The 15,649-nt window shown below is 40.1% G+C and overlaps 2 protein-coding genes across 3 annotated transcripts in view; both read left to right on the plus strand.

Moving 5' to 3' along the window:
- Positions 1–2,328: 2,328 nt before the first annotated feature.
- The window catches only part of LOC117015949 (protein PET117 homolog, mitochondrial), a 32,204-nt gene continuing 18,883 nt past the window's right edge, over positions 2,329–15,649 (plus strand). Inside the window, exons 1-4 of the mRNA XM_033094888.1 lie at positions 2,329–2,561; positions 6,175–6,904; positions 8,797–8,915; positions 12,854–12,975. Of these exons, the coding sequence (XP_032950779.1) occupies positions 2,466–2,561; positions 6,175–6,324 (246 nt within the window). The 5' untranslated portion in view covers positions 2,329–2,465 and the 3' untranslated portion in view covers positions 6,325–6,904; positions 8,797–8,915; positions 12,854–12,975. The remainder of the gene's footprint in view (positions 2,562–6,174; positions 6,905–8,796; positions 8,916–12,853; positions 12,976–15,649) is intronic.
- The window catches only part of KAT14 (lysine acetyltransferase 14), a 33,175-nt gene continuing 23,718 nt past the window's right edge, over positions 6,193–15,649 (plus strand). The window contains exons 1-3 of one of the 2 annotated variants that reach the window (XM_033094886.1): positions 6,193–6,904; positions 8,797–8,915; positions 12,854–12,975. In XM_033094886.1, the coding sequence (XP_032950777.1) occupies positions 6,646–6,904; positions 8,797–8,915; positions 12,854–12,975 (500 nt within the window). In that variant the 5' untranslated portion in view covers positions 6,193–6,645. The remainder of the gene's footprint in view (positions 6,905–8,796; positions 8,916–12,853; positions 12,976–15,649) is intronic. The other variant, XM_033094887.1, reaches the window with a different exon arrangement.

Below are 15,649 nucleotides of genomic sequence, written 5' to 3' on the forward strand. Positions count from 1 at the left end.
TGTGATTATTTCAGGAGCAGATCTCAGCTAGAGTCTCCAATGGCTAAGCTGGACTTTCCCATTTAGTCAGCATTAGAGATAGTTTACCACTGAGAGGAAGAAAGTGAGGAATTCAATACCAGCCAGCACCTAGTTCCTGAAGGAAAGTTGCTGGAAGGTTTTGACAGAGCACTCGGTCTTGAATCTTCTCCTGTGTTGGGTGACACTGACTTTAGAGTAGTAGATCCACACTCACATTTAACTTTGGGGAACAAACAGTTTCATTGCTGTCTTAGCTGTGGCTGCTATACAAAAATACCCCAGACTGGGTGGATTAAACAACAGAAACTTATTTCTCACAGTTTTGGAGGTTAGAAAGCCTGAGAGCAGAGTGCCAACATGGTCAGGTTCTAGTAAAGGCCCTCTTCGTGGTTTGCACATGGCCACCTTTTTGCCTTGTCCTCATATGGTAGAGAGAGGAGCTCTAGTCTCTTTCTCTTATAAGAACACTATTCCCATAATGGCGACACTAACCTCATAATTTCATTTAAACTTACTTACTGTACGAAAGGGCCTACCTCCTAATACCATGCCAATGGGTTTATGATTTCAACATAACAATGGGAGAGGGGACACAAACATGCTTTCCATAACAGATGCTACTTGTCAACTGTCTTTTTTATTGTGATTAGTTGATACACCAGTCTGTCTTCCTTCCAGGCATTGATCTGCTTGAGGGATGGGATTGGGGATAGGGATACCTTGAATCCACTGCTCCTAGCACATTCAAAGTTTGTTGAAAAAGAAGAGAAAATCAGCAAATCTGGACTTTCCTTTTTGAAAATGTATTCATTAGTAGAAACTCTTCAAGTTATCCCAGAAAACTGCTTTTGTTTAAACACTGCACACACTTAAAAATATAAACTAGATGAAAATTATTTTAATGGGAAAAAAGTTGGTTTCAATGTTTGATGGTATGCAGTCATTCTCTCACAACCCAGTAATTTATAAGACAATAATCATACAAAACATCCTGCTTAGGTTTATAAATATTTAAACAGATAATCCATGTTTTAATTTGACATGGCTAACACAAAAAGGATTTTTTTTTAAGTGAAATAACAAAACATTTCAAGAAGACAAGTTAAAAAATTAGTCATCATAGAATGAAAGACCATCTAACTCTCTGGGGTACATTTTAAGGACACGTAGCTCTGTTGAAGGCCCGCTGACTCGGAGGGAAAAAATATCTGGAGTTTACTACAAGTAAAAAGCAGCATAATATGTTTTTTTTCTTTTTCTTTAAAGAAATATGCAAATATACCGTGAATAAATAGCTTCTAACTCCAAGGTATGTTATAGCAGGAATCCCGTTTTCCAAGTCAATGGTGCATTCCTCCTGCTAATAAAAATGCTGTGGACAAAATGACATTTGAAAAAGGTATTTAATATTTTTTAATTATTTAAATTTTTATTATGTTAAATTTCTTAAGAGCAATATCACATCATGCCATTTATGTTCGCATAGCAGAGCCTGGAATAGCACAGCACTAACAGAGATGAATGTCGAAGAAGCCCTTGGGAGAGGCTAACCAAAACTGAGCCCAAATCAATTATCTTCCAGAGCTGTTTCCACAGCAAGAAGTCTGTTCTCTGTGAATTCCAGGGGGAAAGAATAACTTGATAACACCTCTTCATTAAAAAGCCAAACGTCTTTCTGTGCCTTGGACAGTACCTTCCACTATTCTCGAATCACTCTTTCATCCTATCATTTATGTTCCTAGTGATGTGGGTAAAAGTGACCTCTTAAGGATTTATTACATGGGCAACAAGGTAATCAGTTCTCTTCATATCAGGAGGCAGGGAGGTGTGCTGCCCAGTTAGAATGCTCTTTAGCTATAAGGCTTTTTGATTTTAAGAAAAATCAGACATTGAGCAGCACCCCACAACGTCAAGGTAAAAGCAGGTGACCGCGTCTACATTTAACTAGCAAAACTCCATCTCCTGGTGGCACCTCCTCGGTCAAAAGTACAATGGGGGCTGTGTTTGATGAAGCTGGTATTGAGCAAAGCATCTGAGTCAGCAAGGTACCCCGGTAGGAATCCCGCTACACCAGCACTCCCACCCCAGGACGCCCCCAGTCGCTGCGGGAGGGGAATAAAATGAGGTGGCTCAAGCATCCTTCCCCCCCACACCCCCGCAAGGTGCAGTGGCCACTTTTGGGCCAGGGCTCTTTAGAATTTGAATTGGGAGGATTTTAACCCCGCCGCCCGCAGGGTAGGGAGTGGATCCCTCTAGTCTTAGTGCCTCACTCGGTGCTCGGCTCTCGATTGTTCGGGCCTGGCAGCCGCTGGCGTCACTCGCGAAGACTGAGGCTCTGCGCTCGAGCTGTCGGGCCTGGCTTGCACAGGCAGCGACGCGCGTTAAGCTGTTGCCCTGGGGCCTCGCGCTAGTAGGAGGGGCTGACCGCGGTGGCCCGCGCGGGGATGTCGAGGACCTCGAAGGTAGTGCTGGGTCTCTCGGTGGTGCTGACGGTGGCCACCGTGGCCGGCGTCCATCTGAAGCAGCGGCAGGATCAGCAGGTCGGTGTCACGTGACCATCTCTTCCGGGGGGCGCCCAGCGGCGGCGGCCTTGGCCTCTCCGGTGTCCGCATGGTTCCCGTCTCCTGGTCTTCTGTCCTCTCGGGCGGCGCGGCCGGGCGCCTCCACGCTTTAGCTAGTGCAGTCCCGCGGCCGCCGGCTCGGCCCTGGGTTCTGCAGCCCCAGCGGCCGCGTGCGCCCTCGAGACCCAGGCCAATCCGTCCTGGCCCGCGCCTGGAGCCCGGCCCTCCGCGCTGAAGTTGCCTGGCTTCCGCGAACGCCCGCGGGTGGGGTGGTCAACGGTTCCATTTTCAAGTCACAGACAGCCTGCAGTGATAGAACCTTTCAGCATCTCACTGGGGCCGCTAGAGAGTAGAAGAGGGGAACCGGCTTCCTTGGGGTGCATTCAGCAAGTTACCGGCCTCTCTTCACTCCCCAGACCCTAGACTGGGTCCTACTTTGTTTAAATGCTAGAAAGATTTTATCCCATGATGAAGAAGGCATCCTTGCACCCGCCTTCGTGCCTTTGGCAAAGGTAATTTGGTGAGATGCTTGAATTTTTTTTTTTAAGCAGCAATTTGCTATGGAAACTATATTCTGGGAACGACAGCGATACTAGCCTCCAATTTTTCTTTTTTTGGTACTTTTATTTCTGGAAATATCCGTGGCTTACTGATCAGTGAACTGACCGTCCATTCTGTGTCTTTCAATTCATATTTTCTTATTCAAGTTGGCAAACGTTTAATGACTGATCACTGTGTGCCAGGCACCATACTAGGCACTTTGGGGAAACAAAGATAAGGAAGCACAGCCGCTTCTGAGACTATAAATGATTCAAAACAGTGCAGAATGTTGAGTGTGAGAACGGGAACTAGGTCATTGGTGAACTCTTAGAGAATACCTTGGCGCAGTTGTTGGTTGAGCCTAGTTTGCCAAGGGTGAAAGTAATGAACTGGATGAATCAACCTTAAACTCATTTCTTGCATTGGACTCTGCTGTGTCCTCAATATACAGAGATGACTGGTCTTTGACCTTGGTATTCACAGTCCACAGAAATCAGAGGAGAGGAAGCCTGTGAGGATACAGGAACGTTCGGGAGGAAGGCACAGGACGGCTAATAATGATAGGGCATGGAAGAGATTTGGGATGAAAGTATGGGTTCTAACTGGTTAGCTTTTGGAATAGAGGCAGGAGTCTTCCTCTTCTAAGAAGGAAGAGATGGTGATCCTAAGAAAATTTGAGATGGAGTAGAGGATGGTATGTCAGATGTAGCTCCGAGGTCCGTGAACAGGGATTTTCAGAGTGTCTGGTATGGCTGGGTTAGAGTTTGGTTCTGAACCCTAGCTACACATCTGATATTCCTGGGAAGTTTTTACAACGCAACTGAGGCTGGGCCCTACTCCAGACCTTTTAGATCAGAATCTTTGGGGGATGGGAATCCATCTTAGGCGTTTCAAAAGCAATCCAGGGAATTCCAACATGCAGCCAGGGTTGAGAACCGCAGTTAGAGAATGAAAGAACAGGAAGATTTGGATAGCTGGAAGTTAGAGATGAAGAACAGATTGATTAGAATAACCTGTGTTTGTCTTATATGCAGTCATTTATTTTGGGCTTAATTTCTGGCAGTGGGAAAGAGTTGGTTACATGATTGACATAGTGGATGTGTCAGAAGGTTCAAGGAAGCAAGAAATAATAACTATTGTTATTGTTTCTTGACTGTTTACCGCATACCAGGCACTATACTAAGCTCTTCAAGAACATCATCTTTAATCCTCATAGGAACTCAGCAAAACAAATAGTACTTACATGAGGAGTCAGAGTTAGAATTGGAATAATGAAGAGGTCTTAGTGGTTAGTAAGGTTAGTAATGGAAGTCACAAGAAGGATGTAGGAGGCAATCAGCGTAGACATTGAAACTTGGAGAAAGAAGCAAATAATGCATGGAGAACAAGCTAAAGTCTCTGAAAAGGCAGGGTAGAATCTCAGAGGCAGGTGTGGAATGATTCCAGTGGCCAATGTGGGGTTTGATGGGTGGGGTGGATATGTAGTTATGTCATGGTGTCAGGAGCACAGGACAGGAAGAACTGGGGAGGGAGCAGTGGAATGAGCACCTCCATTTCTGTCTGGAGATCTTGCCAACGATGTAGGTATCAAGAAAGTTGGCTGTCAGTTGAGTTATCGGTCCCAGGACTTAAATTTCTCTACTCCCCTGTAATAGAGAATGAAGCTCTAGGCCTGGAGGAGGTCTAGCAAGTAGGTACTTGGTTACTTTTAGATAGACATAATAATTTTAAAAAACACATCCAGGCCCTGGGCCCAAGCCCCATTAATTCTACCACACAAGGCTACTGTTAAAAGCTTATTAGAGCATTTTGTGACCTGTACACTATAAAATGTTAGTTGTTAGTAATGACTGGATTGATGCTTTAAAGTCTCATTTTAGGTGTCAGGTCCATGTTTTGGAGTTTTCTACCTGTCTTTAGTGCTTATCAAAGTAACTACCATTAATGGGCCTTTAGTTTTTCCTGTGGTAGTAGCGTTCTTTTTTTTTCCTTTCTCTCCCTTTATGTGATTGATTAGTAATTCTGTATAATTTTTACTTTTTATATATGAGAAGAAGCTGGGTTCTTTACTTTCTTTTCTTTTTTTTTTTTTTTAGATTTTATTGGGGAAGGGGAATGGGCCTTTATTATTGGGGAACAGTGTGTACTTCCAGGACTTTTTTCCAAGTCAAGTTGTTGTCCTCTCAATCTTAGTTGTGGAGGGTGCCGTTCAGCTTCAAGTTGTTGTCCTTTCAGTCTTAGTTGTGGAAGGCGCAGCTCAGCTCCAGGTCCAGTTGCCGTTGCTAGTTGCAGGGGGCGCAGCCCACCATCCCTTGCAGGACTGGAGGAATCCAACCAGCAACCTTGTGGTTGAGAGGACGCACTCCAACCAGCTGAGCCATCTGGGAGCTCAGCAGCAGCTCAGCTCAAGGTGCTGTGTTCAATCTTAGTTGCAGGGGGCGCTGCCCACCATCCCTTGCGGGACTAGAGGAATTGAACTGGCAACCTTGTGGCTGAGAGCCCACTGGCCCATGTGGGAATCGAACCTGCAGCCTTCGGAGTTAGGAGCATGGAGCTCTAACTGCCTGAGCCACCGGGCCACCCTGGGTTCTTTACTTTCTTGCATGCACCTTACAGCTTGTTCAAATTTTAGTAATCTTTTTTTTTTCTTTGATGTTTTTTCAGCTAGGATAATTGCTAACAGGAAAGTAGCTCACAGACTTACTGTAGTAACTCCTTAAACTTTTAAAGAATCATACCAAACTCCTTGTAAAATTCAACATAGTGGTAGTTTTTTCTATTTTTAGTTGTTATTTCCAATCAAGTTTTCTATACTAAATGTTTATGAATTTCTTTAAATATGGTAAGTAGTCATTTAAATGATGACACTACCAAATTAATTTGATGGTTTATTACATTTTCCATTTGTACAGAAAGTTAAAATAGTAATTGGGTATTTAGAATCTGAAAGTTTTAAGTGTATTTTGGTAACACTGTTATTTGGATTTGAATGGCACACGGATGGGAACCACCTGTTCAGGGTGTTACTGAAATCTGTTTCTTACCCTTTTAGAGGCTTCGTGACGGAGTGATCAGAGACATTGAGAGGCAAAATCGGAAAAAAGAAAACATTCGTCTTTTGGGAGAACAGATTATTTTGACTGAACAACTTGAAGCAGAAAGAGAGAAAACGTTATTGGCAAAGGATCTCAAAAAACATTGACTTAAAGTGAAATGTGGAATATTGATGGGACAGATAATGTTGAGTGTATATGCGTGTGAATATGTTGATGGAGAATAGCTTAGTGAGATCTTCAACCTGTTTTTGTCACTGTCATTTTAAACTCGATCAAGTAAAAGGACAATGGGCCATGTATTCTAAATTATTACTTTAAAAGTTCTTTATATCTGAATAGAGAAATGGGCTGACACTTCTGAAGAGTCTCTTTCTGTTTGTGTAATCCTGATAGAAGCTGCTTTAAGCTTGGTGTCCAGAGTTTAGGATTGTTACGAAAAGCACTTCTGACCCTGTGAGAAGGAGGGGATGGATAGTAACATCCACTTGGGTAGTTTGATAAGTCGCCACGATGATGAAGCCACAAGAACATCTACCTCAGAAGGACTGGAGGAGGGTGAAGTGGAGGGGGAAACTCTGCTGCTTGTTGAATCCGAGGACCAGGCATCAGTGGACCTGTCTCATGATCAGAGTGGGGATTCCCTTAACAGTGATGAGGGAGATGTGTCCTGGATGGAGGAGCAGCTGTCCTACTTCTGTGACAAGTGCCAAAAGTGGATCCCTGCTAGTAAGGAGCTTCTCAATTCCTTTCATTTGTCAAGTCCTATGTGGTTTTTTTCCTAACTGAAAGACACATGAATGTAAACTAGACCTAAATAAAAAGATAATTAGTATATTTATTTTTAGTTTAGTTGATTAACTACAAATTTATATAAAACAGACACATTTGTACCAATAAAAATTACTATCAACCTCTATCACATTGTTAAATTTGAACATTCTTGATGGCAACCCAATAAAAATTAGATAATTGGAAGTCCTGTGTTACTTAAAGAATTATCCAGAGTTTCGTAACAAGATGATGTTAAGAATTTGGGGCCAAATTTCTAGGCCCAGTGTAGAATTAAAGTTCGTGTTCATAAAAATTACTCCTAATATTTAACTACATGGAAAACTGCTATTGTATGCTGAAGCAAGGTCAGAATTAGCAGATTAGAAGTGTTTCGTGCTCGTCTAGAACCATTTTTGTTTTCTACTTGTTGGTCTCTTTGATCTGCTGGCAAGAGATATATACACACATGGTTCCCTGATACTTCAGTCTTTCAACTCAGTCTTTTCAATTGCTAGGTTCCTGGTTCTAAAGGAAGGGTATGCTTTGTCAGTCATCATGAGTCTTACCAAAACAGGATTTTTCCATTAGGCAGATAACCAGTAGAGACGTATATATTAGAGACTTTGTGTGATAGAATTTCTAACTAGGTCAGAGAAATATTTACATGTATATAATTGTGAAGTGGGTCATTTTCTGGCATGTGGAAATGTTTCTGTTAAGATTCAACTAGTCATATTAATAGTTACTACTAATAGATAACTTTTGCACAGAAAACAAACCTAGAATTTATTACATATTAGGTAGTTTTTGCTTTTGAGTTGTTTCTTTCTGCTTATTAATTCAGGGTCCTGCCTGAAAAGCTCAGTGGCTTTCCCTTTGTCCTTACAGGCTATATTTTAAACTGACCTTTATGATTGGAAACCTGCTAACTTTAGCCTCTGTTAAATAGAACTTTGCAGTTAGGGTGAGCTCTCAATTCACAGACAAGCCTTTTTATCCCTAGGACTTAGCACATGTTAATTTCCTCTCTGGAATATGCATCTCTATAGCCTCCATGTCGTTCCCACCCCCACTGCACCCCAACCCATATACACAAGTGCCTCTCTCTCCCCCTGGCCAATTCTAGGCATCCTGTAGAACCCACTTTTTCTAGCTCTCCTATCTTCCTAATATGGGTTGGGCTCCCCTTTTATGTGCCTTAACATTGCCCTTGCCACAGATCATGTTTCATTGCAATGGTTTTATGCCTTCCAGAACATCAGCGTCACCTGGGGAACTTTAAAAAATGCAGAAACCCAGGCCCCACAGCTTGATTCATTTCATGTGGGGTAGGCTGAGGCATATTAAAAACAGAAAACAACTCCCTGGGTGATTCCGGTGCGCAGTGAGGATGGAGGGCCACTGTGCCGTTGTGATTACATCTGTCCTCGTCTCCCTTACGGCATTTGTAAACTACCCAGAGCAGGCAGTATGGCTGTTCTGGGTGTGGTATGCCCAGTTTCTAGCCCAGTGCCTGACAGTGGGAGCTCAGATGTGTTTTGAAAGGATGTGTGAAGAGACCTATAGGAGTCAAGAATGTTAACAGCTGGAAAATCCAGTGGGAGCAATAATACATGCTTTTCCCAGTATCTTTTCTCCTGAAAGTAAGGAACCACTGATCTTGGTGGGCATGCACTAGATGTTGGAAGAATAAACATCTTTCTTCTCTGCTCCCTTCCCTGCCCACTTCCTGCTATGGGCTGGCTAAAAACAGGAAAAACAGCATGGGAAACTTGGAGAATTTGTAAACCTTTGGGTTACCAGTGCTCTAGATAAACTTATAATATGCCTTTTTTTTTTCCTCCTAGGTCAGCTGAGGGAACAGCTCAGTTACCTTAAGGGTGATAATTTTTTTAGGTTTACTTGTTCCGATTGCTCAGAAGATGGTAAGGAGCAGTGTGAAAGGCTGAAGCTAACATGGCAACAAGTGAGTAAAAAGCTCTTCTGTAGAATTCATAAGGTTGGTCACCCAAGGAATTTATTGGAATATCTAGAGAAAAAGGAATTTAAATGATGAGCTTTTGAGTTGTCTTGAGGGTCACTTTTTATTTCCCAATGAAAATTATATACAGAATATGTACTGAAAGTTATTGGTACTCGCTGCTAACTTAGTGAATTGGGTTTGAGATTCTTGAAAACTTCACACACACAATTTCATTTACATATAATAATGCCAAACTCAGATTTTAATTGAGAATGAGATTTACATTTTTCTGGCAGCTATTTTTGGAATAATAAAATTTTTTAAAATGTGAAGATGGCCACATTAGAAATAGATTTGGAAGACATAATGTGGCTGATTGCAGAACCAACATCATCTAGCTTTTCTTCATTTGAACTCACATATTTGAATATTTTTTGTTTGATGAATACTTATGTCTGCTTTTAATCATCTTCAATACTAACACCTTTATCCAACCATATAGCCTGAAGAGTAGCTTTTTACACTCTTTGGTTGTATTTTATTGATTTTGTTTTTATATTGTCTATAGTAGGCACAATGTATATAGTCTTTAAGTTCTAAAAAGGAATGAGTTATACATACACAATTTTATGTTTATTCATTCAGCAAATATTGAGTGTCTATGATGAACCCATACATTGTTTTAGGCTCAGAGACTACTGTGATGAACGAGACAGCTAAGACCCCGGCCCCAACCAGCTTACATTCTGGACATTTATTTTAGATAATAAGCAGACAAATAAATAATTACCCATAGCGCTTTTTTGCTGTGAAGGCAATAAGCAGGGTAATAAGAAAGAGATTGTAGATTATACCATGCAAGCCAGTGAAAGTGTTCCCTGTAAGTTGTGGTTGCTTTAGCAGCCTTAGATTTATTTTAATTATCAGTCCTTTATTAGGACGTCTAATGAAATCTGTCGGTGGTAAATGGAGGGAGCCTTTTTGACTTGTCTGAAAAAATAAAAGTAGAAAATGAAGGGAAGTTTGTATTGAGGATATAGTGTTATGAATATTGTAATTGCGGTATTTTTCTCAAGATGTACATGGGGGCTTCATGTAGACAAGGTCCAATTAGTATTAATAGATTATTCTGATGTGTGCACTCTTAGGCAGATTTGCGTTTGGCCTACAAGTAAGTAGCTTCTCAAAAGTTATAGAACAGAAGAGGAACAAATATATATAATTAGTTATTTTCAAGAATATGAGTTTTCTGTGGAGGTTCTTTTTAAAAGAAAAACTGGATTTTGATTGTATTGCTCAGAATATATAATATTTGTTCAAGTTGCACATTTAATTAGACTAACATCACTTGAAAATTATTTTTGTTTTTTTAAAGTATCTTTTAAAAATTTTTTTTTTTTTTTAATTGGGGAATACTGGGGAACAGTGTGTTTTTCCAGGATGCATTAGCTCCAAGTCAAGTCGTTGTCCTTCAGTCTAGTTGTGGAGGGTGCAGCTCAGCTCCAAGTCCAGTTGCCATTTTCAATCTTAGTTGCAGGCTGCTCAGCCCACTATTCCATGCAGGAATTGAAGCAGCAGCCTTGTTAAGAGCTTGCACTCTAGCCAAATGAGCCATCCACTCGCTCCACCGGCAGCTCAGTGGCAGCTGGTTGTCTTCAATCTAGTTGTGGAGGGCGCAGCTCCCTGGCCCATGTGGGAATTGAACCGGCAACCCTGTTGTTAAGACCTGGCGCTCTAACCAACTGAGCCGTCCAGCTGCCCCTGAAAGTTATATTTTACTTCCAAAAGACACATTGGTGGTAGATAATACTGGTATGTTGAAGTGATAACTTAGATCAGACATATTTGGTTTTTGGCAAACTACTGACCACTGTTTCTAGTTCCACTTAAAAAACTCAGTCTCTCATGGAAGAGCTGAAAGAGAATTGGTTGGTCTTGAACAACAGTTTGAAATGCAAGAGAAACTTTTATCATGTGTTTAGGAAGGATAGTGTGGATTTTACATTCTTGTCCTGGACAATCATTCTTAGTTTGCAGGTAAAGAAAGATACAATGATAACTCTTCAGTAGATACTTTTGAAGTACCCGCTGTGGCTGTGCCAGCCCTGAGGTAGGCCCTAGGGATACACTGGTTCACAAGGCTGGCCTGTTAATTTGCTGAGTTTGGTCTGATAGTGTGAGAGCAGAAAACTAAACTGGGATTCATTCTTTTAGATTACAAATTCTAGGAGAGGATTTATGTATTGAGTTTGTAGTTTCCTCAGTTAAGTATTGTGATAATAGGTAAAGTTATGTTCAAGTAAATATGTGAATTGTAACTTTTAAAGTCATGAAATGTTTCAAACATAAAAAAAGTACCAGAAATAAATTAACAGACACTTATATATCTACCACTGAGATTAACTGAATACATGTTTCTGAGGTACTCTAGGAGTCTGAGAGTGGGCAGAAATTCATTCTTTTCCTTAAAGTATTTCTTGAACAATAACTTTTTTAAATTGTGGTAATATATACACAACATAAAAGTTTACCATTTTAACCATTTTTAAACATACAATTCAGTGACATGAAATATATTCACATTGTTTGGCAACCATCACCACCATCCATTTCCAGTACTTTCTTACTTTCCCAAACTGAAACTACATACCCATTAAACAATAACTCCCCCATGAACAATAACTTTAAAGGAAGACGCTTGTTGACTGATGTAGACCTAATGCAAAAATAAGTGGAAGAATTTGAAAAATCTATTCATGGGTTAATTATTAGACCATTAGCAAGTTTTACAAGTTTTAGGATGGGGGAAATTGAAACTCAGTTAGTGGAAGCATCAGAATTACCTAAGTCATAGGTCTTCCCATGGGACCATTGAGGAATTAGTGCTGTGGACCCAAATGTCAGAGGCATGAATTGCTCTTTACTAGATTTCTTACAGCTTCAAGATACTGCTTATGGAAATAATTATTTAAGGATTCTTTTCTTAGGTTCTCTGTCACCCTTTCAATTTCAATGACCCAAAATTAATCATTATTTTTATTAGGTTGAAAACATGGTTTTGAATAAAATTACATAATTACAAAATTATCTATAGATGCAAAGAGAACTGTGTGAAAGGACACTGAAAATGTTAGAAGTGATTATTTCTTAATGGTGGATTAAAGTGATTTTTACATCCTTCTTTGCTCGTTTCTCTATTCTTGAAGTCTTCTACAATGAGCATGTGTTCTTTATATTTCTGGAAAATACTTCCCCATTCGGGGCCGTGATTCTGTTACCTATAAAATAACCAGGTTGGACTAGATGAGGAATTTTCACATGGAGCTCTGGGGAGTGTGTTGGAGCCATCTGAGAATGGGCTGAGCAGCCCCGCCTGCTGCTTTCATTTGAAGAATGGTTTCCCCAGCTAAAAATGTTTTAATACCGTGTAGGTGATGTCTCACATAATTTTCAGTTCTGCAATTCTGAGAGTCATTTATTTCTTCCCTCTAAAGAGCTTAGAAAAATATATATACAGGGGTGATTTTCAAAATACTAAATAAAGGTTAGCACTGTCAGTCAGAAGATGCTGGCTAGAGTAGGCACCTGGAGGCCTCCTGATGGGCAATATTTAACACTGTATTTAATGCTGCATTGTGTAGGATGGATGGGGGTAGTTTACTTAGGACAGTGGTTATTATAATCAGTTCAACCACACATCAGCCCTGCACATGTAACATGTAAAAAACAACTGCATATAATTAATTGCACTAGTGATATTGTTCGGAGAGCAAAAAGGGAAGTAAAATTCTATTCTGAGAATATTCCAAGATACTATCCTTCCTTTTTCCCCTCCGTTCCTCTGCTTTATACCCAGAACGTAAAATAGCAAATGTTTCCCCCTAAAGATCAGCACTCTTAATCATGCCTTTCTCCCAGCCCTTGTTTTGTTTGTGTTTCAGGTTGTCATGTTGGCAATGTACAACTTGTCTCTGGAAGGAAGTGGACGTCAAGGTTATTTCAGGTGGAAAGAGGATATCTGCGCTTTTATTGAGAAACATTGGACTTTTTTACTAGGGAATAGGTAAACGTGATTTTTACAAATCTTATACTTGAACAAAGATGTAAAGAACAAAGTATATAAGATTTGAGATAGCCTAATGCAGCCCTCTAGGGAATTAGACCATGCAGTTACTTGTGGCAAATACAGAGAATTTTGTAATCCAGAAAATGTTACTTGTTTTAAGTTTAAAAACTTGTTTATGAAAAATCAGAGTAGAAATGTATATTATTAAAGGTGTAAGTTTCTATACTTCACTCATCTTCCAGAGAAAGCTGTTAGCTTCTACTGAGCATGAAGAGTTTTGTAGAATGTTAAAAGATAATTTGATTAAATGATGCTGTTTAGTAAGTGGATGAGTAACTATTTAATTTGAGGAGTTAGCATTATTACGTCCTTTTAAAATCAGTGCCTTGTAGGAGATCAGAAGAAAAATAATGGCAGTTATCTGTTGCACTTATTTAAATTGCTTTTCATTAATAGAATCTTACATTATTAGTATTTGTTTTTATTAACTGGAAGGGAGAAACTGTTTTATACTTTTGGGTATTATAGTGCTTAGCAAAATCTAGGTACATTAATATACATGGCTTATTCATTCATTCCTCTTTTCATGATAATGCTTTGATTTTGCTGCTGAGTGCACTCCTCCTTGGTGGCTGCTTTGGTTCATCAGACTTAGGGATGCCAGTGCACAGACATTGAGACCATATGTTTTAATTAAAGGCCCATGTGGATCTAATAAGATCTTTATTGCTATTTAGGGATTACTCAGTTTGCAATTGCATTGGTGAATTCTGTTTGAGATTCTGATTGTTAATTGCCATCTGAAGTCCTCCGTGAGATTCATAAATCTTGCATATTGGGTCAGTGTAAACAAAAAGTCACAGCTCTGCTAATGTTGCTGAGAAATCAGGAAAGGCATTTGAAAGGAGGGGCAACCTTCTGAAGACTTGCTGTGAGGAAAAAATAGAATAGATTCAGTACATTTTTACAAAAGGAGTTATTTTTGTTCTTGAGTGTTTTGGTGGTACTAAGAAAAGAATTGACAGAGTAACTGGTTCCTTTTCTTAAAGAAAGGAAATCTGTTGTTTTAGTTTAATGATTTAGCACTATTTGTGGAACTTAATATGCCCCATTTATAAGGGACAAGAAAGGGAAAAAACTGATAAAATTAGATCTTGGAATGTTGTCATGATCTCTCAGTGCTGTTCTGTTTACTGGATTGTCTTCTGGAAGAGATTGGATTTAAATTGCCTGTTTTTGAGGATATTGCCTATTTTAACAGAAGTTGTTCGTTTTCATTCTTCATTTCTAGAGCCTGTTCTGAGAGGGATCAGCTAAAGCTTTTCTCTTTTTAATACTTCTACTGAAAGGCATTAATTACTCTCCAGCTGTTATGTATGTAGTTTAATCATTAAATTAGTGCTTTTGGCCATATTAGTGTATCACATGGATTATCATTTGCTTATTTAAATCAGGCATTTAAAAAATACATTCACTTTAAAAAGAAAATTCATACCACCTTGGTAAGCAAAAAACTCGTATCGTTTGCCATAAATAGAATGAAACTATAAAAATAAATGCACTAAAAATAAAATGCTGTTAAGTTGTAGCTGGATCCCATGGCCTGTAGAGGCAATCTGAGGCCCTCTTTCTTGATCAAAAGGGGAGGCTACATGTATTAGTGAGAATTTCAAGCCACAAACTATCCTTGATCTAACCAGAAGGAGTGAAAGAGAATTAAAAATTACTCTGTAATTCCTTGTCATTCATTTTCCAGCCTAGTGCTAACCTTCACTTTGGGAACTCTGCTTTAAACATCAGTGATTGGAAAGTCACCCGAAACCGCTCACCTGAGGTGGTCACCGCACACTCAGATGTCTCTCTGTGTGAATATAGACAGAATCAGTCCTGCACCCTAGAGAAGCAGACTGCGAGAGCATTTCCAGTCCAACTTCTGTCATAGCTACTAAAGAGTTTAATTCTGCTCCCCATACAACATGCTTTAAATTCTTAACAATAATAACCATTTCTCATTAGCCATAGAAGCTAAGAAAATAGTATACTGTGTAATGAAGTTCTAAATTTGAATACTTTTTTTTCAGATAGTTACAGGTTTTGCTTTATGCCTTTAATTTTTTTTATTAAGATTTAAATGTGTAAAGGATTAGTTAGGGCAAACCTAAATAACGTTATGCACCTCCTGTAGAAACAAAAAGTATACAAAGCATTATTAATTACTACAGTTTAATTGCCATTGTATGTGTGATCATTCAGTTTCCTTTCAGAAGCCGAGCCTTGAATTCTTCCAGAAGGCTTAGATTAGAAGATCTTCCAGAAGGATTAGAGAAGAATATTCTTTTTTTTCCCTTCCTCCCCTCCCCCCCCCCCGCCCCTCCCTCCCATCTCCGAGTCAAGCCGCTGTTCTCAGTCTGGTTGTGGAGGACACAGCTCACTGACCCATGTTGATATTATCAGCATTGTGCTCCACCCAGCTGAGCCAGTCGTCGCCGGCCGCTGGCTGGTTGCTCACTGCAGCTCATGGCAACTCGTGTCAGCTGCCGGCCGCTTTTGCTGGCTGCCAGCCATTCACGGCAGCTCACGGTAGCTTACGCCAGCTTATGCCAGCTGCTCGCGGCAGCCCAGCTCCAGGTGGAGCCATTGTTCTCAATCTTAGCTGTAGAGGGCACAGCTC

The sequence above is a fragment of the Rhinolophus ferrumequinum genome, chromosome 23 (genome assembly GCF_004115265.2).
Source record: "Rhinolophus ferrumequinum isolate MPI-CBG mRhiFer1 chromosome 23, mRhiFer1_v1.p, whole genome shotgun sequence".
In the NCBI taxonomy this organism is placed as follows: domain Eukaryota; kingdom Metazoa; phylum Chordata; class Mammalia; order Chiroptera; family Rhinolophidae; genus Rhinolophus; species Rhinolophus ferrumequinum.